We start from the raw sequence: 20,524 nt of genomic DNA, 5'->3' as shown, positions 1-20,524 counted from the left end.
GTCCGCACTGTTCTCCCTCACAACCCTGAAGGCAGATCATTCAAGTTGCTTCAACCCTGAACCAAAGTTCCAACAACACCCCTGATTTGAGCCTCATTGTATGATCGGGAAGGGACCGCTGCAAACAAACAAAATAGTTTGTTGGGTGTCCATATGTCCATGGCATATGCTTTAACTACATGTGCGTGATGGGCCTTTGAAGTTTTTCGTTGGTCTTCGGGCAATTGCGTCCGCTTCCACTTACATGTCAAAGGCTGAGGATGGGAGGTTTGGATGTTGACTGACGACTGAGGCCGTACCAAAGGGTAGCACATATTCTTTAGTGTCCTTTTTATATCCATCAAGGCTTGCTCAGTTAGTCCTCAGCTCCGCGGTGCGTTTTCTCATTCACGCGGCTAGGCTTGCGTGCCATAGCAACTCAACAATAGAGAGCGGTGCCGGTCCAGCCCACTGCAGCCTATAGTCAAGCTTGCGAACCCTTCTCACCTTGAATGCCACTTGGATGTTCGTGTTCAGCAGCTGGTATGGCAGCACAATGGAATGATCTTATGTCCGTGATCCTTGAGCTTAGGTTGTGAACCTCTTTGGACGTTGTGCTGCCTCAGAACTAGACCACCACCAAACACCCCGCCTCTCCCGCGTCACACAACGGGAGTTTCGATGCTTGCCAAACACCACTGGTCCTCATTGCCGTCCTTTTGCTGTTGGCAAAGCTTCCGGCAGTCGGCCCACGCGTAGAACACTCCCAGCTTCCACCGGGATCCTGCTTTTGCCTGCCCTTAACTGAGCTGCCCTTCACTGCGTGGACTGCCTTTCTCTGCCCTTTCCTGCTCTTTCTTTCCGTCCATGGACCTTTACGATCCCCAGCGGCCTTCCCGACCAACGAATCTCTGTATATCCCAGGTCCCTTCTGCACCCACCCACCTTGCATCCCCGCCCCCGGCTTGGGACCAGGACCCTTTCCCATAGAATCCATCTTACTTTATCTACAACAACGCCCGACCTCTCGGCCTTTCTTCCTTCCTCTGTCTGTTTCCCCTCCACACCGCCTGGCGCGACCGCATTCTCTGATCATAATATTCGACATACCCGTGCCTGGTCATCCAGCCTAAAAACCCGCAGGAACGACACTCTTTCGTGGCCTCGTGACAGTCTGGCTGGCTCCTGTAACGTCAAGGTTAGCCTAAGCGAACATCATCGTGGTACCGCAGTACAACTGCCTGCCCCCCCCCCCCCCCCCCCAAGACAGCAAACAATTCGAGACAGAATGACCATCGCTCTTTCCCTCTATCTTTCCTAGCGGGGAAGCATAATCTGAGAGCGAACTCAACAGGCTGGGAAGTCACCTGTCACAAAGATCTGCCAGACCACAAGGCGACTGGACTCACTCCACCCTCAGCTGGCAATCACCCATTGCCCACACCTTCCAGTTGCAATTCTGGTTGCGCACTGCAGTCTCCATTCCCTTCTGACGGAGACAATACACTCATACGGTCCGTCTCTTCGCCACACCACCGCAACTAGTACACTCCGGTTTACTGCGCTGTACCAATTGGTCAGGGCAATCACCTCTACTGTGACCTATCCACCCCAAGGTAGGGCGGGGACTGAGGTGCCAGAATCAACAACAGAAAGAGCAATCAATCATTGCGCCTTGTCGCCTTCCTAATTGATCATGGCGGCACTCAAGAACGCTCCCGCGCCAGCGGTCACGGTGCGCTCTTCAAAGGCCCTGGGCCTCAAGACTTGTAACCCAATTCCTCCCAGCTTGCCTTCTCCCAAGGACGCTGCCGAAGCAGCATCGCCAACTTCACCGACCCTCTCCCACACAGCTTCTGACGACAGTACCATCGCCGATATGCCTCCCGGCGGCAGACCAAGACATAATCCCCCGAAGCGGGAGGCTGACTTCAGCACTCTATTGTCACCCCAGGAAAAGAACGACTTAACTTCACTCATTACCAGAACCACCGATGTTATGCAGAAGCACTTTTCCCATGTTTACGACTCAGCCGGTCTGGTCGATGACGCTCCCTCGGTTCGTAACAAGTTCTGGAGCGGACTTCCCGCTCACTTGCGTGATTTCAGCATCACCAAGCCTCTCCCTGCGGAGACGCAGCTCCTGAACCCCAAGAAGCGCACTAAGGGTAAGACCTCAAGGAGCCAAAAGGAAAATGGAAACATGGCTCGAGACACCAAAAACAGCTCGGGTGCTGCACTGCAGCCAGCTAACCCATCTAACCTGAATATCCAACGCGCCCCTGAACAGGACAATGACAAGACAATCGGGCCCTACCTTCAGGAATTGAAGAAGGAAGCCATGCTGCACTTCAAGAAATGGCAGACAGCGGTACATAAGAGAATGGGTGACATCTCAGTCAAGCGGGCTGGAGATGCCAACTTCAACTCCACGGTGCCAAACAGCAGACGAGGCAGGAACAGGCCTAACGGTGAGTACTTACTCCACCTAGTGACCAGGGACACGTATATAGAGATAGTGTGACGGCTGCTAATTCCATGACAGGAGTTTCAACCTCCAACATTGAGTCCGACCCTGTTCTGATGCAGCTCTACCCACCGATCCCGTCGACGCTTTGCTACTGGCCTCTAGAGAGAAGATTGCTGGTGCTTCACGCTCTGCTACTCCTCCTGCTCTCACTCGAGCATTACAGTGCATATACTCGGGTGCTGCTGCTCCATATCACCTCTTCGCTGAACCTTCCTCTTCGCGTCCTCGTTGATGACGAGGTCCGCGTTGCCAAGGCTATTGCGTGGATGGCCAAGGATATCAATCCAGAGGAGCTGATCCAAAAAAGAATCGAGGAATGTGCTGGGAAGCCATCCAGGAGATGGAGGCACGGATTGGCAAGTATGGCTGGAATTAGCAGCTTTGGGATACCTGGCCATCTCGCTCCGCCCCTTGTGGCTGCAGGAATCGGATCTGTCAATGGAGGTTTCGGGCTTGGACCTACTGCTTCCGCCGGCATATTAGGTTCGACAGGCGAGAGTGCTTTTGTTGTCGGCGCTTTGCTCGGTATCTACAACGCCAGAACCTCGGTCAAGTTGATGGAGCAGTGTACCAAGGAGATACAGGACTTCGCTTTCATCCCCATGCGCGGCTCTATTGGCCAAGATGGCGAGATTGGCAAAATCCAGCCAGATGCCCGTCGTCTCCGAGTAGTGCTGGCCATTAGTGGATGGCTGACCGACGAGTCGGACGTCACTAACCCCTGGAGGGCTTTAGGACAGGCGAATGAGGTATACGCTGTGCGATGGGAGGTGGACTCGCTCTCGAAGATGGGTACAGCTTTGGAGACTGTCGTAAGGAGCTCGGCATGGTCCATGGCAAAGAAGGAAATCATTGCTCGGACCAGTGAGCCTCCTTTCAATATCCCAAAGTGTAACCTCTCGAGACGCGCTAACAAACATGGTCCAGTTTTCACCAGCATGACGGAATCCCTTTGGCCACTCGGCTTGCTCAAGATCAACAAAATTATCGATAATCCCTGGAGCGTCGGCATGGTCCGCGCCGACAAGGCCGGAACTCTTCTCGCCGACGCCATCATGAACAAAGCCCACGGAGAGCGTGGAGTGACGCTGATCGGTTACAGTCTCGGCGCCCGTGCGATCTATGTCTGTTTGATGGTCTTGGCGGAGCGCAGAGCTTTCGGTCTTGTCGAGAACGCCGTCATGATGGGTACGCCCGCACCCTCGGAGGCCCGCGTCTGGTGTACCATGAGGAGCGTAGTCTCTGGCCGGCTTGTCAATGTCTTTTCAGAGAACGATTACCTGTTGGGCTTCTTGTATCGGACGAGCAGCATCCAGTTTGGCGTTGCAGGTTTGCAGCGGATCGAGGGTATTGATGGTGTCGAGAATGTTGATGTCTCTGCTAAGGTCAGTGGACATCTCCGATACCAGTACCTCGCCGGTAGCATCCTAAAGCACATCAACTGGGAGGACATCAACCAAGAGCAGGTTAGCCGAGATGAGGCAGCCATGGTAGCCGCAGAAGAAAGGGTGCGAGAGCGTGAGAAGAAGCGAGACGCCGTCGAGCGTGGAATTGTGGTGATAGACAAGGCGAAGGAAGCTGCAAAAAATGATCCGGGTATTATCAGGACCCGGATGAGGAAGAAGAACAAGAGGTGAACGCTGAATTCGACTCGTCGGGAGGAGGGGAGGGGGAATTGGTGAACGTTTAACTTTGGCTTTCTTGGGACCTAAGTTCCTGCTCATGTTTATGTTATGACAACGACAAGGGGGTGGCAACGCAGGGCTCATAAGAAATGAGACAGAATTCGTACGTTATCTAAATAATTGTAGGATTAGCTTCAGTTCAGTTAGCTTTCTATACCAGAGTAATCTCTGGCGGCCGATGTGGATCATCTGGGTAGGGCACACTTAGTATGATACAGCAATCAAATATTGTAGTGTGGCGTTTGCATCGCAACAGCGTCGGGTAGTCCCTCACTCAGTGATTCTTGTCCCTTGAATACCCCTCGGAAGACGTGAACTCCCAGTACAGACAGGCTGGGCATCTGACGCGGTTCCCTGAAAGGCCTGAAAGTCCCGGCCCCGCGTGTTGTATCAACGCATTAGGTTTTCCGTCCTATTCCAAATCTTCCAGGCTCTCCACACGTTCGGCATCAGTTAGCAGATACAGAGCCCTCCTATATAGTCAGACCACGCAGACCACAGCCCTTATGCCTTCTCCAGGGCGCGCGAGACGAATCTCGGCCATTTTCCCCTTGATCATCTACTCCCCCTTCTTCCCACTCCTGACAACAAAGTATCTCCCAACCTTTTGCTCAGCTGATCCCAACACATCCCAATCCTCAGCCTCATTTTTCTTCTTTTCTTTCAGCTCCTCCATCTTTCTCCGCCTCGGCCGCAGGCAATGACCAACAATATCCTCCTCCGCCAGCGCCCCTTCAAGCATCTTCAGATCAATTGTGCTGTCCGCCAGTCCCTCCGGAGACTCATCTCGGATCGAACTCAAGGGCGCCAGCTCCTTGGCTTGATCTGACGGATCCGTGGTATCCACCGACTGGATGGCCCGCACGAAGTGCAGGTGTGAGTGCAGAGCCGAGAGGAGGCGGGTGGTGGAGGCAGGGTCGGAGGCGGAGGGCGGGGGGAGGGCGGAGAGGCGGGCGAGGTGGTGCAGAGTTTGGGGGGTTATTTCGCTTTCTTCGGGTTGGGTTGACGAGGATGGTGTGGATGATGGAGGAAGAAGAGAGCGGACGGACCAGGTTGGCGTGGAGAGGATGACTGATGGGCTGATTTGTGATGGTGGAGGGAGTTTGGAGGAGCCGCCGCGGGCGGTGAATTGAGGGAAGGTTTCGGTTGTAAAAGATCGTGAGCGGGAGAAGTCACGGGTTGATGGCTGGCTGGAGTTGGAGCTGAAGCAGGCTGAGAGGGCCGAGGAGGTTGAAAGAGCTGCGCGGTGGCAGGCGCGGCAGATGGTTTTTGTTGTCATGATAGCCTTGATGGGAAGAAAATGCCTCGGTTTTCAAGGTAGTATAGCTGAAAGGGAGATGTTGACTTGCGTTGCTCTATGAGGTTTGCATATGATGTGGCTTGGAGATTATTTGATGCTTTAATGGGTGGTTTCAGGTGAGGCTCTGGTAAAATGTCGCGATATGAGAGGTTGAGATGAAAGAGGACGAGACATCCTTTGCGAGGTACCTACCTATTGGGCGTCATAGCTGAGCTTTGGTAGGTTGAAGGCTAGACCCCTGCCACCGGGCCACTTGGTCAGGCAAGCTACCAGCCCTCAGGGAACCTGCTCAGGCGTCAAGGGCTTGGCGAGCCGGCATCAGCGATCACAGCCCGCTAAAGTGATCATCCCCCCAATACTCGTGCTCCGCCCCCACTTTTTTGGATCTCGCCAAACTCGCACCAACTAAAGTTGGTGCTCACGACTGCAACGGCCACACCACCACAACGGCCACCATAGTGAGCATAGTTCAGCATCAAGATATCAGAAGCTTGTAACTCATCACAACAACCAATTGAGATAAGTAAAATACTATAAGTATAATTAGGGAAGTACATCGTATATAGGAAGCATTTTTCTGCTTAGAAAAGCCAATACATTAGAAAGATTATGTTTCTGGCCTATAAATCAAGCCCGAAATTGCACCTCTAACCCTAACCTGGCCGTTGCGCTGGTGTGGCCGTTGCAGTCGTGAGCACCAACTTTAGTTGGTGCGAGTTTGGCGAGACCCAAAAAAGTGGGGGCGGAGCACGAGTACCGGCCAACCCCCCAATCCCATGCCCGCATACCTTACCCCGGGAGACAACGAAACACCTCGGGCTCCTGCAACCACCAACACGACACCATCCCGACCAACACCTGAGCTTCTTCGAGCGCGCCCGATTCCGAACAATTGGGACACCCATCAATCGGCTTCATACAGCGGACGCGACTCCAACTTAGAACTTTGCCCATCTATATACCGTCTAATAACTTGCCCTTCATGGCTGTCGATCCGCGCGTTCTCCAACAAGAGGTTTGAAACCTGCCCCTCCTGGCACCTCCTGACACTTTCGCGACACCTTGCTGATGCCGAATGCGAACACCAGGCAGAGAAGACCCTCGCGAGCGCGTCCAAAGGCTGGGGTCTGTTCGGAAACAAGGAAGACAAGTACCAAAATGCGGCGGATCAGTACATACAAGCGGCCAACGCTTTCAGGTTGCAGAAGTCAAGTACGTCATCACAATCATCAACACCCACGATGCGCTTTCGGGCCATATGAACCTCGCGGCAAGTCCTAACGTTCTGCCCACTACCCAGACACCGAGGCCGGCAAGTGTTTCGAGGAAGCTGCCAAGATCTTCACTGAGAAGTTGAAGGAGCCCAACGATGCGGCGAATGCCATGTTGGACGCCTTCAAGGTCTATAGGAAAGATGCCCCGGATAATGCTGTGCGCTGCGTCGAGGTTGCCATCAAGCAGTATACCATGGCGGGGAACTTCCGGAGAGCTGCGTCGCACAAGGAGAACCAGGCTGAGGTCTACGAAAACGAGCTGCAGAATAAGCCAGAGGCTATCAAGGCCTATACAACTGCGGCCGAGTGGTATGAGAACGACGGTGCTGTCGCGTAAGTGATTAATGCCCACGGCTTTTGCGCCATGTTACGAGTCCAACAGGTCGTTCTAACCAGCTGTGTGTAGTCTTGCGAACAAGCTGTGGCTCAAGGTGGCCGACCTCTCTGCCCTCGCGGGCGACTTTTTCGCCGCTATAGAGAAGTTCGAGAAGGTTGCGGAGGCTTCACTCGGCAACAACCTGATGAGGTACTCGGTCAAGGAGTACTTCCTCAAGGCCGGTCTCTGCTCCTTGGCGACCAAGGATATGGTCACTGCTCAGCGTAACATCACCAAGTATGCCGAGAAGGACCCATCATTTACGGGCCAGCGCGAATACCAACTCCTGGTTGACTTGTTGGAAGCAGCCTCAAACAACAACCTCGAGATGTTCCAGGATAAGCTTGCCGCGTACGATAAGATGAGCCGGCTCGATGACTGGAAGGCGGCTGTTCTTCTCCAGATCAAGAACAACTTTGAGGAGGCAGACAACGAGTTTTCATAAACAGGGTGGAGGAACTTGTGATATACAGCCATTTATCACTTTCTGGTTTCCTTCTTTCCTTTTTCTTTTCTTTGTTATCGTACCGGCGTTTTCTGGTTGGGAGGGGGATGAACTGTCATATCATGAATACGGTCATCGACGCTTTGGTGATTTACGGAAGACCCAAACAAACCTGCTGTCTGGGGTAGAGATGGGCTTAAAGCAATAGAAACTTGTTCCTAGTGGGTACGCGTTGTTCGTACGATCCAACATGAATTGTTGTATCTCATAACCTTGATGGCTGCCCAAGCGAAACATAGGTACCTCTATAAGCATGAGATGCCATAGCTAACCCTGGAGTTACAGTTGGGAGCCGCTTCGGACTAGCGCCAGACCCTTATCAATGACAGCGGGTGGGGCGTGCGCGCCGATAAGCGACAACTTTTCGAACTTTTCTGTTCTTCATGACATCGATTTCAGCACTGCGAAGCGGCTTGCATTGTCCCACTCCAGCGCCATTCCATCACATTCACGATGGCTTCTTCTCCGTCTTTGCAGGAGAAACTGGACAAGATTCGGTCTCCGAATCTCCAGAGCCAGAAGCAGGTAAGCCAGAGTCATGATGCATCTCTCCTTTTTCCATCTTTTGTCTTCTGCATCCCTACCCTCTTCCTTCCAGCCTGCCATTGCAGTGGCCTGTCGCAAGGCCGCCTCCATCGTGGACAATGGACCCTGACTTGAGCCACAGACTGCCAGTGTCCTCGAGGCTATCGAGGCCACCTTCAAGGAGCGCAATACACCCGCGACTCCTACCGCCTACTTCGCTGCCCTTCTCAGTCTACTCAACAACGAAAACCTCGCGACCCCCGTCGTCTACCTCCTCGATGTCGTCACTCCCTTCGCTCCAAAGCCTATTCTTCAGGCCAAGTTCACTCAGATCATCACCATCCTCGCGCCAGTACTATCCCTCCCCGATGCCGATGCTCCCCTCATGAGGGCCTCGATCGGCTCTCTCGAGAGCTTGCTCCTTGCTCAAGATGCGACACAGTGGGAGCTCGGTACCGCCCAGATTGGCCCCCGCCGGGCTGTGGCCGGCCTCCTCGCCCTTGCCCTCGACCCGCGTCCCAAAGTCCGCAAGAGAGCCCAGGAAGCGCTCAGGAACATCCTGAAGAACCCTCCGCCGAGCCCGTCTCTCGACCACCCCGCCGCCCCCATGTGCGCCGAGACAGCCATGCAGAGCCTCCGTCTTGTCGCTGACAAGGCCGCCGCCCAGAGGAAGGAAAAGAAGACTACCGACTCTACCCACGATCCCGAGCTTATCCACGCCTTGCAACTCGTCAAGGCTGTCGCCTCTGGAAGCGGTGGCTGGCCCAGCAAGAGCATTGAGTCTTTGTGCGAGCTCCTTCTCAGCATTGCCCGGACGGGCAACGAGCACATGAGCATGGCTGTCTTCGAGATCTTCGAGATGATGTTCGAGGGCATGGCCGCCGACGAGGTTGCCTCCGCCAAGCTTCCTCGGCTGCTCGAGATCATCAGAGAGCTCCGTCCCGCGCCCAACGATACCCAGCTTCTCCCTCCCTGGATCGCCATTCTGTCGAGAGCCTACGATGTTGCCGGTCAGATTTCGCCCGCCGAGACCTTCCAAGAGCTGGTCGATCCTTTCACTCTGGTTGCAGGATACCTCGAGTCCCAGCACAAGAATATTCGCGTTTCGGCGTCCGAGTGCTTGGTCTCCTTCCTGGCCAACTGTGTCCCCAAGGAGGCCATCCTTGAGCCTTCGATTTTTGACGAGAAGGTCATTCAGCAACTAGTCAAGGTTGTCGAGGGCCTTCTCACCGTCCAGTACCAAGCTGCCTGGATGGAGACTTTCAACGTTCTTGGTGCCATGTTCGATGCCTTTCGGTGGCAGGCTAACCCTTACCTCCTTTCCGTCGTCAAGAGCATCGGCGAAATCCGCGGTAACGATTCTTTCGCTGGAAAGCAGGAAGCCGACGAGGTCCTTGGCAAGGCGATTCGTGCAATGGGTCCTGAGGCGGTCTTGAATGTTCTTCCCCTGAACCTCGCGAAGCCCGTCAAGGGTCAGCCTGGCAGAGCTTGGATGCTTCCTCTTCTCCGTGACTACACCTCCAACACCAATCTTGCACACTTCAAGAGCGAATTGGTTCCTCTCAGTGCTATCATGTTCCAGCGTGTGATTGAGCACCAGGGCGAGAAGAACATTCACATCAAGATTTTCGAGACTGTTGTTCAGCAAATTTGGTCGATTCTTCCCGGCTACTGCGACCTTCCACTTGATCTTGTCGAGGCCTTTGACACAGGCTTCGCTGAGATGTTGACCAACCTTTTGTATGAGCAGGTTGACCTGCGCTTGGATATTTGTCGCGCCCTCAGGACCGTTGTTGAGTCCAACCAGGCCATCGCCACTTCCGATGAGGTCGATGACCTCATTCTCTTTGGCAGGGTCAGCAAGGAGCAGGCGCAGAAGAACTTGGAGTACCTCGGAGCCACCTTTGCAGCTGATTTCCTCGCTGTTCTCTTCAACGTCTACAGCACCACTCTCCCCCAGAAGCGCGGCCCTGTCCTCCAGACCATCAACGCCTACCTCAGCATCATCCCTCCCGCGCGTCTTACCGAGACTTTCGACATGGTGTGCGAGAAGCTCGCCGAGGCTCTTCAAGAGGCTGTTGAGAAGAAGCCCCAACAACAGCAGAAGGCCGATCACATGCCTTCTGCCGCGCACACTCTCATGGACCTGGTCGTTACCATGTCTATCTACCTCCCCCGTGCCAGCTTCGAGGCTCTTTTTAAGATCGCTTCAGTGGTCATCTTCAAGGATGATGACCCTCAGCTGCAGAAGAAGGCTTACAAGCTCATTCCTCGCTTGGCGGATTCCCCCATCGGCAAGGCCGCCCTCGAGGAGAGACATGGCGAGCTCCAAACCCTGTTCCTGTCCAGCTCTGAGAAGGTGTCGGCACCTGCCCGGAGAGAGCGCCTGGCTGCCATTGCTGCTCTGATTCACTTCATCCCCAACGATTCCCTGCACTTCATTCCCTCCATTCTTTCAGAGGTTGTCATTGGCTGCAAGGAGCACAACGAGAAGGCTCGCACTACCGCCTTCGACCTTCTGGTTCTCCTTGGCCAGAAGATGGTTTCTGCTCAGGGCTCTTTGATCGATAACAGCAAGGTCCCTCACATGCCCGCGGATGCTCCTGCGGCTACCGCCTCTATTGAGGAGTTCTTCACCATGGTCAGTGCCGGTTTGGCTGGCAGTACCCCCCACATGATTTCGGCCTCTATCACTGCCATTACCCGCGTTCTTTATGAGTTCCGCGAGACCGTCAGTAAGGAAACACTGTCCGACCTTGTCCAGACCATGGACCTCTTCCTTACTTCCAACAACCGCGAAATCGTGAAGAGCGTTCTTGGCTTCGTCAAGGTCTGCATCATCAGTCTGCCCACCGAGATGATGACACCCCGCCTTCCCACACTCATTCCCAACGTCATGGTTTGGAGTCACGAGCACAAGGGCCATTTCCGCTCCAAGGTCAAGCACATTATCGAGCGTATGATCCGTCGCTTTGGCTTTGAGGCCGTTAGCAAGTACTGTCCCGAGGATGACAGGAAGTTGATTGTCAACATCCGCAAGACCAAGGAGCGCGCGAAGAGGAGAAAGGAGGCCGGCAAGGAGGCCGGTGAGGGTTCGGACGACGAGGCCGGCGGCAGAAAGGCCAGCCGGTTCGAGAGCGAGTACGACCACGCCCTTTACAGCAGCGACGACGACAACGAGTCGGAGCAGTCAGACGACTCGGACGCCGAGATGACGGGCAAGCGCAGCAAGAAGGGAGGACAGTCACAGCAGAAGGGTGGCAACACGTACATTCTGGAGGATGAGAACGAGCCTTTGGATCTACTCGACCGCAACGCTCTCGCCAACATCTCGTCCACCAAGCCGACCAAGCTCAAGAGGCACACCACCAAATCCAAGGCCAAGACGGACATGGACGGAAAGCTCATATTGGGCGAGGACGGCGACATGATGGAGGTCGACGTGCCCAAGGGCGGCGACGACGACGAGGACGGCGTTGGCGCCTATGTGGCGGCGCTCAAGGGCAAAGATGCTCCCAAGAGGGGTCTCCGTGGCAAGCTCAAGTTCTCTAGCAAGGGCAAGAAGAATGACGACAGCGATGACGAGGATGATGGTATGGACATCGACGATAACACAGCCAAGGAGATCAGGCAAAACATGCGCGGCGGTGGCCGTGGTGGTGGTGGTCGTGGAGGTGGCCGCGGCTCTGGCGGTGGACGCGGTGGTGGCGGCCGTGGTGGCGGCCGTGGACGAGGTGGTAGTGGTGGTGACAGGAGAGGTGGCCCTGGCCGTGGTGGCTTTAGCCGTGGTGGTGGTCGCGGCGGCAACGATCAGGGAAGGAGAAATATGGGTGAGGGTAGGAGGACAGGTGGACCAATGCGTGGAGGCGTCGGTAAGGGCGGAAGGGGAAGGAACTAAGTTCGAGTGTTTGTCGGTTTTATCTTGTCAGATCAGATAGCCTTGCGAGGACACTGCCCCGGGGTTTCAGTTTGAGATATCATGTCTGTTTTTGTTTGTCTTTCTGGTAATGGAGTTCGATTTAAAAAGTATCTATTTAGATGGACCGATTTTCTGAAAGTATGCCATCATCATAATCACCAATGTAAAGCCGTGATGTTCAATGGGTAGTATCAGTAGAACAGTGCACTCATCCTGTCCCGAGGGGACTGCCATGACAACCCCTAACCCTAGGTGCCTAGTCCTCAGGAGCAGCAACAGCTGCCGCTGGCCAGTTGTAGTTGGTACTTGGCGCGAAATTTCAAGTGGAGAAACCATTGCCCCGTACGCCCAATGGAATCCACCATTCGGTCGGGGTACCTCCGCACCTATAAAAGACTCATCCCCTCAACCCGCCTTTTGGAAGCTTTTTTTCTCCTTTTTTTCTCCTCAGAAAGTTGCACCCGGGGACGCAGAATATAGGCCCAATGACGAATTCTACTGTTTCAGACAGTCGTTGGGTTGTATTAACCGGGGAGATTAAAACTGAGAGTCTCAAGAATTGCTATGAATGCGTTGCCCTTGTTTTCTTCGGAAGTCAAGGCTCCGCGATGAATACGCGATCCCGTTTGGCTTCGACATTTTGACATCCAATGTGTTTTTTCATCTTAGATGGTAGTACTTTGATTTGATGCTCGAGTGAAGTGGAAAAATCATGCCTGGGCTATGCTATACACTAGTTTGTTCCTACTGAGCGCTGCGCCTGCGCATGAGAATATTGTTCGCTATCGAATCTTCTTCGTTGGAGTTCATCATGGCCGTCTCTGTGCCGTGCGTGCCGTGCGTGCCGTGCGTTTTTCACCGGCACGGCGTCCGGGTGCCCTCCTGTCCGACTACTGCCGGTTCTCCGTGGTTAGTAGTTGGACGTGCTCCGTCCCGAACGGTCCGTCTGGGTTCGGGATCTGTTACGCCATAAACGGCGTCATGTTGACGGCCGTGATTGAGAGCAACGATGTGCTCCAAAGACGTTTCGATTGATGATGAGAAATGAGAGATCTTGTACCTTGATGCCGCGGTTCTCTACGATACATCGTTGCGTTTGAAACAGGAAGCTATATATGTGTTTTGACGAATGTTGATTGGGACATTTCAGTTAACTGCTTGCTTGTGCTTACAGGTTTAAATTCCTATTTCATTAGAACCGAGTACCTCGCTTTCTTACAAGAGTTCAACAAGACGGAAAACAAATGGGGAAATCATGAAGAGGAGGAAACACAAAAATACAGTCGGGAATCACACACTGTAACTCTTCAGCTCGTATATCCTTTTCACCGATCAATGTCTCCCTACTGCTTGCCATGAAACCAGGCGTTCACTTGAGCCCGATCGTCGGGATTCGAACCTTCGGTCAGCTAGTCGTGTTGCATTCTACGTGGGGTTTCTCTCGTGGCATGCTTGACGACCAGTCACGAACAACGGTACTCTTTCAAGAAAAAGGGGAAAAATAAGCGGCGGCCGATAGTCTTGCGACGGTTCCATGCGTTCGTCTTAGGGGCCGCATCTGGCAGGTGATACCGTGCGCCTGGTATCGTCGCGGACGAGAAACATGTCTTTCCCTTCCCGTCCATTCAAATCCCCAGCCTCAGCAGCGGCGTCGCCCCAAATCTGGGGACGGTGACGGAAGCCATCGGCTGACCGATGCAAAACATCCGAACTTCTTCCTGTCTGTTGTTCGTGCCTACCTACCTACTGGCATAGTAGATGGCGGTGGAGGGTCCGACTGGACTCAAGGTTCAGCTCAGCCGATGGTCGCTCCTTCCTACTTTCAAGGTTTCGTAGCACAGGCAGACGCGAAAGCACCTTCACTGCCAGAACGGCAGGAGATGCCTTCAATCTCAGCAGCGACCACCGTCCTCTTCACTTCCCTCTGCCCTTGTGAAGGAACTGAACCATGAAGCAAGCGCTTAGGTAGGTACTAGGCATCGCATGTTCTTTCCGTCACCTTCACCCAGCGTCTCGACAAGACAACAAACGAAACATTGGACGCCGGGCCAAGTGGAATCCGTTGCCCACATTTGAAGCGGTTTTTCCATCGGGTATCAAATCCAATGCCCTTTCTCAACTCCCCGCGTTACACATGTGGTCATATCTGATGAGGAAGTGATCAATGGAGAAGATGGGTGGACAAGAGGAGCTGCCGGACGAGCCTATGTAAGTGCTGTTCTCTATCAATTCATCGTCTGCGCCATCGGATTCTCCTTTCAAGAATCATGTTGTACCAGCCACACCCTCGTCTTGTCTCGACCACTGCAAGTGCAGGGCGGATTTCCGGATCACTTATCTTCCCTTTGTTGTCGTCCTGCTGGCCAGTCCACCAACTTTCTGGGGGTGGCAGCCAATGGCTATCGGACCCGGACAAGCCCGCTACGTACGACAGCGATGCATGTGTAGCACCTCTGCTGCCCAAGCCAGAAAGGCACTGCAGTCTTGATCCTCTGTTCTACCTCATGCCACGGTCCCAGGGGTTTCCAGGCCCAATGGGCACGGCGACCAAGTGGTCCCAACAGGCTGACCTGTTTCGGCTGCATTGACCGGCATCAGCCATCCAGCCAGCCAGCCCTGTTGCCATTGGAATGATACAGGCTTTGATCTCCGTCGGCTGGTGTAGGGCCGCCATCTCATCATACAGCTGTGCATCACCTTTATATGGCTGGCTGGCTGCCCCGTTGCTCATCAACATGCAGTCCAGGCCACGTTGCTTCGAGAAGCATTGCCGTTCGACATCGTCAAGTCCAGCGGGGCCGCTACCACCGCTCTTCTCTCCTTACACCACACAGCTTCTCACGGACCTTATTTGCCCATGGCGACGACTGTCGAGGCTAACCGCTACCCTAGGAAGAAGGTCGCCATCGTCGGCAGCGGTGTTACGGGAATCGGTGCTCTATGGGCCTTGAACAGAAGCCCTCATGATGTCCACCTTTTTGAGGCTTCCGATCGGCTCGGAGGACATACCAACACGGTGGAATTCCAAAATGGAAAGCACAGCACCCAGGTTGACACTGGCTTCATCGTCATGAACAAAGCCACATACCGTACGTCCCTCTTCCCCAGTCCCACCCACGCATCGGTACCTTGCAGTAGTCTACATCGGCTGCTTGTGTGGGTGCACATGCTAACGTCATCACCCCTATAGCCAACTTCCTCAACTTCCTCAACTGTATAGGCATTGAGGCCGTCAAGACAGAGATGACCTTTTCGGTCTCTAGAGACTACGGAAAGTTTGAGTGGGCTAGATCCTCACTAAACTCCTTATTTGCTCAGCGTAGCAACATCTTCTCCCCACGAATGTGGCGCATCATATTCGATATCATCCGCTTCAACCAGCATGCCCTCGATGTGTTGAGAGTAGACCTTGAGGACACTACCCGGACAAGAAGCCAGCATGCCGCCATTCATCCCGAGGAGACGATTGGTGAATATCTGGACCGTGAAGGCTACTCAGATGCCTTCCGAGACGACTACCTGATTCCAATGACCGCGGCTGTGTGGAGTACCAGCCCCGAAAAATGCTCTCTCGAGTTCCCTGCCGTAACTTTGATCAGATTTCTGTGCGTATGACCTTCACCATATCTCTTATCATTGTGTTCAAGTATGCTGACCCCTTTGCAGATGGAACCATCATCTTCTGTCCACGGTTGCCGCCCGTCCAGACTGGCTTACGATACCCAGAGGCTCCAAAGGATACATAGACACAGTCATGAACGGTTTCCCGTCCAACCATCTGCACCTGAAATCTGAAGTCACAAGGGTCTCTAATGAACCTGATGGCCGTGTTCGTTTGCACATCAAGGGGGGTCGCTCTGCGGTCTTTGATCATGTTATTCTTGCCACTCACGGTGACCAAGCCTACTCTATCATCCGGGACTCAGCCACCGACGAGGAGCGAGATATCCTGCGCAACTTCAGGACTTCGGATAACGTTGCGGTGTTACATTCTGATACCTCACTCATGCCGCAGGCCCCGAGGGCCTGGAGTAGCTGGAATTATCTGACGCGGTCATCTCCCGTTACTGGCAGGAATATCGACCAGGTATCGCTGACTTACAATATGAACATATTGCAGCACATTCCTCGGGACCAGTACGGCGATGTCTTGGTGACCCTGAACCCCCTGCATCAGCCAGACCCTTCGACGGTTCAAGGAACCTACATATATGCGCACCCGCTCTACACCCCCGCCGCAATCAAAGCTCAAGAACGGCTCGACTACATTCAGAACACCCGAGGTATCAGTTACGCAGGCGCCTGGACAAAATATGGGTTCCATGAAGATGGATTTAGCAGTGGCATTCGGGTTGCCATGGAACACTTGGGAGGACGGATCCCGTTCGAGTTCAAGGATTCGACCTATAGTCGTGGCAGAAAGCCGGAGCTGGGATTCCTTGACTGGTTGTTAAGAGTCTGGATCTGGTTGATCCAGGTTCTCTTCATCAGCGTATTGGATAAGTTTAGCGCGCAAGGTGCAGCAAGCCGTCGCCTGGCCTCACATGTTAACAGCAAGGTGAACGGCTCGGTCATTGCTGCTCAGAGGGTTTCGGGACACATGAATGGCGGCTATGGATACAGCAAGAAGCACATCTAAGGGACGGGTATCTTTGACAATAATGGATTAATGGGTAGTTCTTGCAGGCAAGTCTCTGATGATAAAGGAAGCCATCGTAGGTTCACAGAAGAAAATGTAGTTACATGAAGGACCTGGAAGAGCTCTATGGGTGTTATGGAACCCACTTTAAATTGACTAATGGGGAGGACTGGTTTCGATAACGTTCTGTTTCCTGCAAGACATGCACGCCGTGTGTCATAATCTTTCACACGAAGAAAAAAAGAAAATGAAAGAAAAAAAAAGAAATAACAAATAGAAACGCCGATATGCCACACTTGTACCGAGTCTATCCGTGCCCAGTTTTTAAGAGGAATATACTTTTCTTTCGTGACCGCCCGTCACAACGCGTCGTAATTCATCGATCGCAGATAACCTTCCTTGCCAAGTCTCACTTCGCAATGTCCTCAAAACTCCTCTTCACAGCCATACCCTTCCTCCACCCTCGCCGTCCTATTCTTGTTCCTCCTCCACTTACTAGTTTCCACCCCAAACGAGTATTTTTTAATCCTCGGCCCCTCGCCCACAAACAAACTCGGATGCCGATCCCCTGGTAACGTCTGGAACATTAGACTCTTAATCACGTTTCCCCTGCTGAAAACATCATTTGGTCCTGCATCTACGTCATCATCATCATCATCATCATCCTGGCCCAGGCCACCATTACCAAAGCCCGAAGCAAAGCCAATCCTATCGATAGTCTTGCTCGACACGCGCGAGCCATCAAGCAAAGAGTACAATCCCACTGTGCCGTCGTCGTGAGCCGCGGCTGCGAGGTTGTATGCCGTGTAGTGCGGGGCGGAGAGCACGTCGAAGCCGATGTGGATGTTTTCGGCGTTGCGATAGGAGGGGAAGGTGAGAATGGGGGTGGTGGGCGTGGACATGGTCAGGGGGTTGAAGGGGGGTGGTTCTCTGGTTCTGGTTTTGGGTCGGTGTTGTTGTGGTCTTTGATTGTGGTAGGGTTTTGTGTTTCTGCTGCTGCTGCTGCTGCTGCTGCTGCCAGGAGCTGCCGATCGTGAGGGTTGCCAATCCATAACTGTATCAATGCTAGCAGTACCGTCACCGTCATCACTGATAGTGCTGCCCTTTTCGGTCTTACACCACCGAATGTCATAGAGACGCATGGCGCTCATCGGACCCGCCACCAACACCCCATGACTCCCAACGGAGCGAACGTGCGCCGCGCTGCTGGGGTGCTTGATCCAGCCCCATTCCTCATCGGGCACACGCATATCCAGCACGCACACGCGGCCGGTGCGTCCGCCGACGAGGACCACTTCGGCTGGGTTGACTGTCAAAAAATCGAGGCTGAGGACTTCACCGTGCTTGGCCATGGGTGGAGGGGAGTCATGGTTGGCCTTGAAGGAGGAAGAAGGTGGTGGAGGCTTGGTGAGCCAGCTTAGGCGGGAGTCGTTGGTGAGTTGCAAGAGGCCGACGTCACCGCCAGCGATGCAGGTGAGGCGGGAGTAGGAGGGTGCTGGGCAGGAGGTATTGATGACACCGTATTTGGTGCCCTTGGGGGTAGGCGCGGAGATTTTGATTAGGTTGGGGGCTGCTTGAGGGGATCAGTCAACCGCTGGGTCTGATTATTGACTGGCTTTTTTTTTCGGGCAAAAAGGGGGTATGTGTGGGACTTACAGTTGCCTAGCTGCCACGTCGGCCGCTCCTCTTCTTCTATGGGAGGTTCGGATTGACTTGGAGAGAACCAAGCAATGGAGGGAGTGCGCGTCGGCATCCTAGATGTGAGAAACATCCTGCCGGATGGCTCATGGAATCTGAGTGAAGAGAGCTGAGGAATGCTAATTGTTTCCGGCATTGGCATGAAGTCGGTCCGTCTGTATCTGACATTTGCGTATGCAAAGTTGACCCTATAATCGAGCCAAGATCAGAATCTATCCGATAATCAACATACTTGGAACACAACTTACTCATCAGCACCATCCCTCGGGATGTACGAGCTCGTCAAGGAGTCGTCGTCAACCGCTGCTCTGATCGTCAGTATACCGGTTCAAACCAACCTCGTAGAAAGAGAAAGACACCTACCTGCATAAGTAACCCCCAACCCTGTTCTCGAGTCCGAACCTCCCACCCACAAGTGAGAAATGGTTCCAATCATGATCCCGTTTTGAATCAGGTCCGGCCAAAGGTCGACCTTTCCCTTGTCAGTTAACCCTCTGGCCCATGACTTTATCACCGTATCGTCATCTCCGCCATTGTGAACCACCGGCCTATGCTGGGTTGTCTCTCTTTCCAGGAACCCTCCCAGAAGAGGGTCTTCCAGGATCTTTGCTCGCTTTAGCTTTCGAGGGAACGCAAGCAGCCTCTTTTCCTTCTCCTCTTCTACACGCTTCTTCTCCTCGAGTAGACGACGCCGCTTTACATCGTTAGATGTGTAGCGTGTCGTTGGCGCCGTTTTGTTGTCTTCTATCTTGAAGTACTTGCCTTTTTCGGGATCTAGAACAGTGTTAGTAAGTCGTACGAGTCTATACGGTCAGAAAGGTAGCTAGATCCCCGATTATAGATAGTTTTGTTCATTTCGGGTTGGATATCACACAATAGAGCAATCATGTGGGAGGGAAAAATTATTTCCCCCATACGTACCAAAATAGAACCCTGGAAGCTCTACCGGCATCTTTGGAGTCTTGCTGCTGCCGCTGCCAAATCGGAAAATAGCAATACCGCGCTCTCACCAAGAGGGGACAAAAAGTCCTTACACGTATCACGAATGACAGATTACTGCCCCGAAACCACGACGGCAATAACCTCTCGTTCGTCTCCAGAAGGTCGTCTCCGCTGGTCTCTCCTTTTTTTTTTTTTTTTTTTTTTTTCTCCCTTCCCCTAGGTCCTCGCAGCCCACAAACCAGAAATAACCGTGCCAAGTACAAGGCAGAATGATTCGGTTCTTCACGCAATCCACGTGACAGAGCCGAAGCTATGTCGCCCAAAGCTCAACAAAGCTGCCTTAGAAGCCTGCGCTTCGAAGACCGCTGCCAAGTTTGCTTGCTAGGCAGGAGCGATGTTGTTCTCGTTCGACAGCCCGTCGTAGCCAAAGCGTTTGTGCAAAGCCTCGGCTCGAGATGCTTGGCCCTCTGCCTTCCCGAAATGTTTCTTTTGCCTGCTTCTTTCGCTCTTTTATTGCAGCCAATTCACGATAGCTTGTTCCTTCCGATACAATCAGGTCGCCGCCATGGGTGACACAAATGGAAGTGACGACCGATCCTCTATGCTGCTGAGTTGCCACTATCGATCCAACCCGTGCTGGCCAGCCAAAAGTAAGTGTAAAAGGCTGTCTCAGTAAATGATCATCGGGGACAATGTGCAGTTGCTCCCGCGATAGGTGTTGCGTGTGTTAGATGCACTGTAAGCTTGAAAGTAGAGTTACAAAACACAGCAAGTATCTATGGATGTAGTCAGTGACTGTTGAAATTACCTATTTGCTTGGGATGCCGTGATTGCGTCTGAGCGCGTTTTTCGCAATCGAGGACTTACCTAGGAGCGTGTTGTGGTGTATAAAGATCTGATGTTTGGACGCACAAAGGTTGACCGAGTGGGTAGTAGCGCCAGATGCCAGATGCCAGTCAGAAGTTGAGGGAAGAGAAATAGTTATGTCATTTGCGTTGGTGGCCAGAGGCAGCTCCATGTTAGCGTGGTGTTCAGACTTTTTGGAGAGTCAGTCAGGCCCACTTTGCCAGGTCACGGGTAGGTACCTGCATTTGGTCACCACCACCCAACTCGTGGGAAACAAAATAAGGGACTGCATGAACCAAAATCCCC

The 20,524-nt window shown here is 53.3% G+C and overlaps 6 protein-coding genes across 10 annotated transcripts; 4 read left to right on the top strand and 2 right to left on the bottom strand.

Annotated features, from left to right (window-relative positions):
• Window positions 1-1,675: 1,675 nt before the first annotated feature.
• Window positions 1,676-4,441, top strand: NCU01672 (DUF726 domain-containing protein; the record flags this gene model as incomplete). The annotated part of the gene is made up of 2 exons (XM_951785.2): window positions 1,676-2,450; window positions 2,525-4,441. The coding sequence occupies 2 exons, from the start codon at window positions 1,676-1,678 to the stop codon at window positions 4,144-4,146; spliced, it is 2,397 nt and encodes a 798-aa protein (XP_956878.1). The 3' UTR covers window positions 4,147-4,441.
• On the bottom strand, window positions 3,934-5,662 carry NCU01673 (hypothetical protein). Its single transcript, XM_951786.2, has one exon. The coding sequence runs from the start codon at window positions 5,471-5,473 to the stop codon at window positions 4,754-4,756; it is 720 nt and encodes a 239-aa protein (XP_956879.1). The 5' UTR covers window positions 5,474-5,662; the 3' UTR covers window positions 3,934-4,753.
• A 439-nt stretch (window positions 5,663-6,101) lies between these two features.
• NCU01674 (alpha-soluble NSF attachment protein) lies at window positions 6,102-7,921 on the top strand. The gene is made up of 4 exons (XM_951787.3): window positions 6,102-6,509; window positions 6,583-6,706; window positions 6,795-7,101; window positions 7,175-7,921. Exons 1-4 carry the CDS (start codon window positions 6,477-6,479, stop codon window positions 7,587-7,589), a joined length of 879 nt encoding a protein of 292 aa, XP_956880.2. The 5' UTR covers window positions 6,102-6,476; the 3' UTR covers window positions 7,590-7,921.
• Window positions 7,922-8,006: 85 nt separating this feature from the next.
• On the top strand, window positions 8,007-12,252 carry NCU01675 (90S preribosome component RRP12). Its single transcript, XM_951788.2, has 2 exons — window positions 8,007-8,174; window positions 8,317-12,252. The coding sequence occupies exons 1-2, from the start codon at window positions 8,103-8,105 to the stop codon at window positions 12,070-12,072; spliced, it is 3,828 nt and encodes a 1,275-aa protein (XP_956881.1). The 5' UTR covers window positions 8,007-8,102; the 3' UTR covers window positions 12,073-12,252.
• Window positions 12,253-13,465: 1,213 nt separating this feature from the next.
• NCU01678 (amine oxidase) lies at window positions 13,466-17,024 on the top strand. 3 transcript variants are annotated; one of them, XM_011395176.1, is made up of 4 exons: window positions 13,466-14,058; window positions 14,986-15,182; window positions 15,284-15,698; window positions 15,760-17,024. In XM_011395176.1, exons 1-4 carry the CDS (start codon window positions 14,042-14,044, stop codon window positions 16,730-16,732), a joined length of 1,602 nt encoding a protein of 533 aa, XP_011393478.1. In that variant the 5' UTR covers window positions 13,466-14,041; the 3' UTR covers window positions 16,733-17,024. The 3 variants fall into 3 exon arrangements, with proteins under 3 accessions (XP_011393478.1, XP_011393479.1, XP_011393480.1); XM_011395177.1 differs by having other exon boundaries at window positions 13,466-14,301; XM_011395178.1 differs by lacking the exon at window positions 13,466-14,058 and having other exon boundaries at window positions 14,744-15,182.
• Window positions 17,013-20,432, bottom strand: NCU01679 (the record flags this gene model as incomplete). 3 transcript variants are annotated; one of them, XM_011395180.1, is made up of 5 exons in its annotated part: window positions 17,013-18,305; window positions 18,389-18,618; window positions 18,679-18,733; window positions 18,794-19,204; window positions 19,352-19,382. In XM_011395180.1, 5 exons carry the CDS (start codon window positions 19,380-19,382, stop codon window positions 17,158-17,160), a joined length of 1,875 nt encoding a protein of 624 aa, XP_011393482.1. The 3 variants fall into 3 exon arrangements, with proteins under 3 accessions (XP_011393482.1, XP_011393483.1, XP_011393481.1); XM_011395181.1 differs by having other exon boundaries at window positions 17,013-18,302; XM_011395179.1 differs by adding an exon at window positions 20,240-20,432 and having other exon boundaries at window positions 17,158-18,302; window positions 18,794-20,148.
• Between the last annotated feature and the right edge of the window lie 92 nt (window positions 20,433-20,524).

The sequence above is a fragment of the Neurospora crassa genome, linkage group II (assembly GCF_000182925.2).
Source record: "Neurospora crassa OR74A linkage group II, whole genome shotgun sequence".
NCBI classification, from domain to species: domain Eukaryota; kingdom Fungi; phylum Ascomycota; class Sordariomycetes; order Sordariales; family Sordariaceae; genus Neurospora; species Neurospora crassa.
The sequence above is the reverse complement of the archived record's forward strand: the minus strand, read 5'-3'. Positions and strand labels throughout refer to the sequence as shown.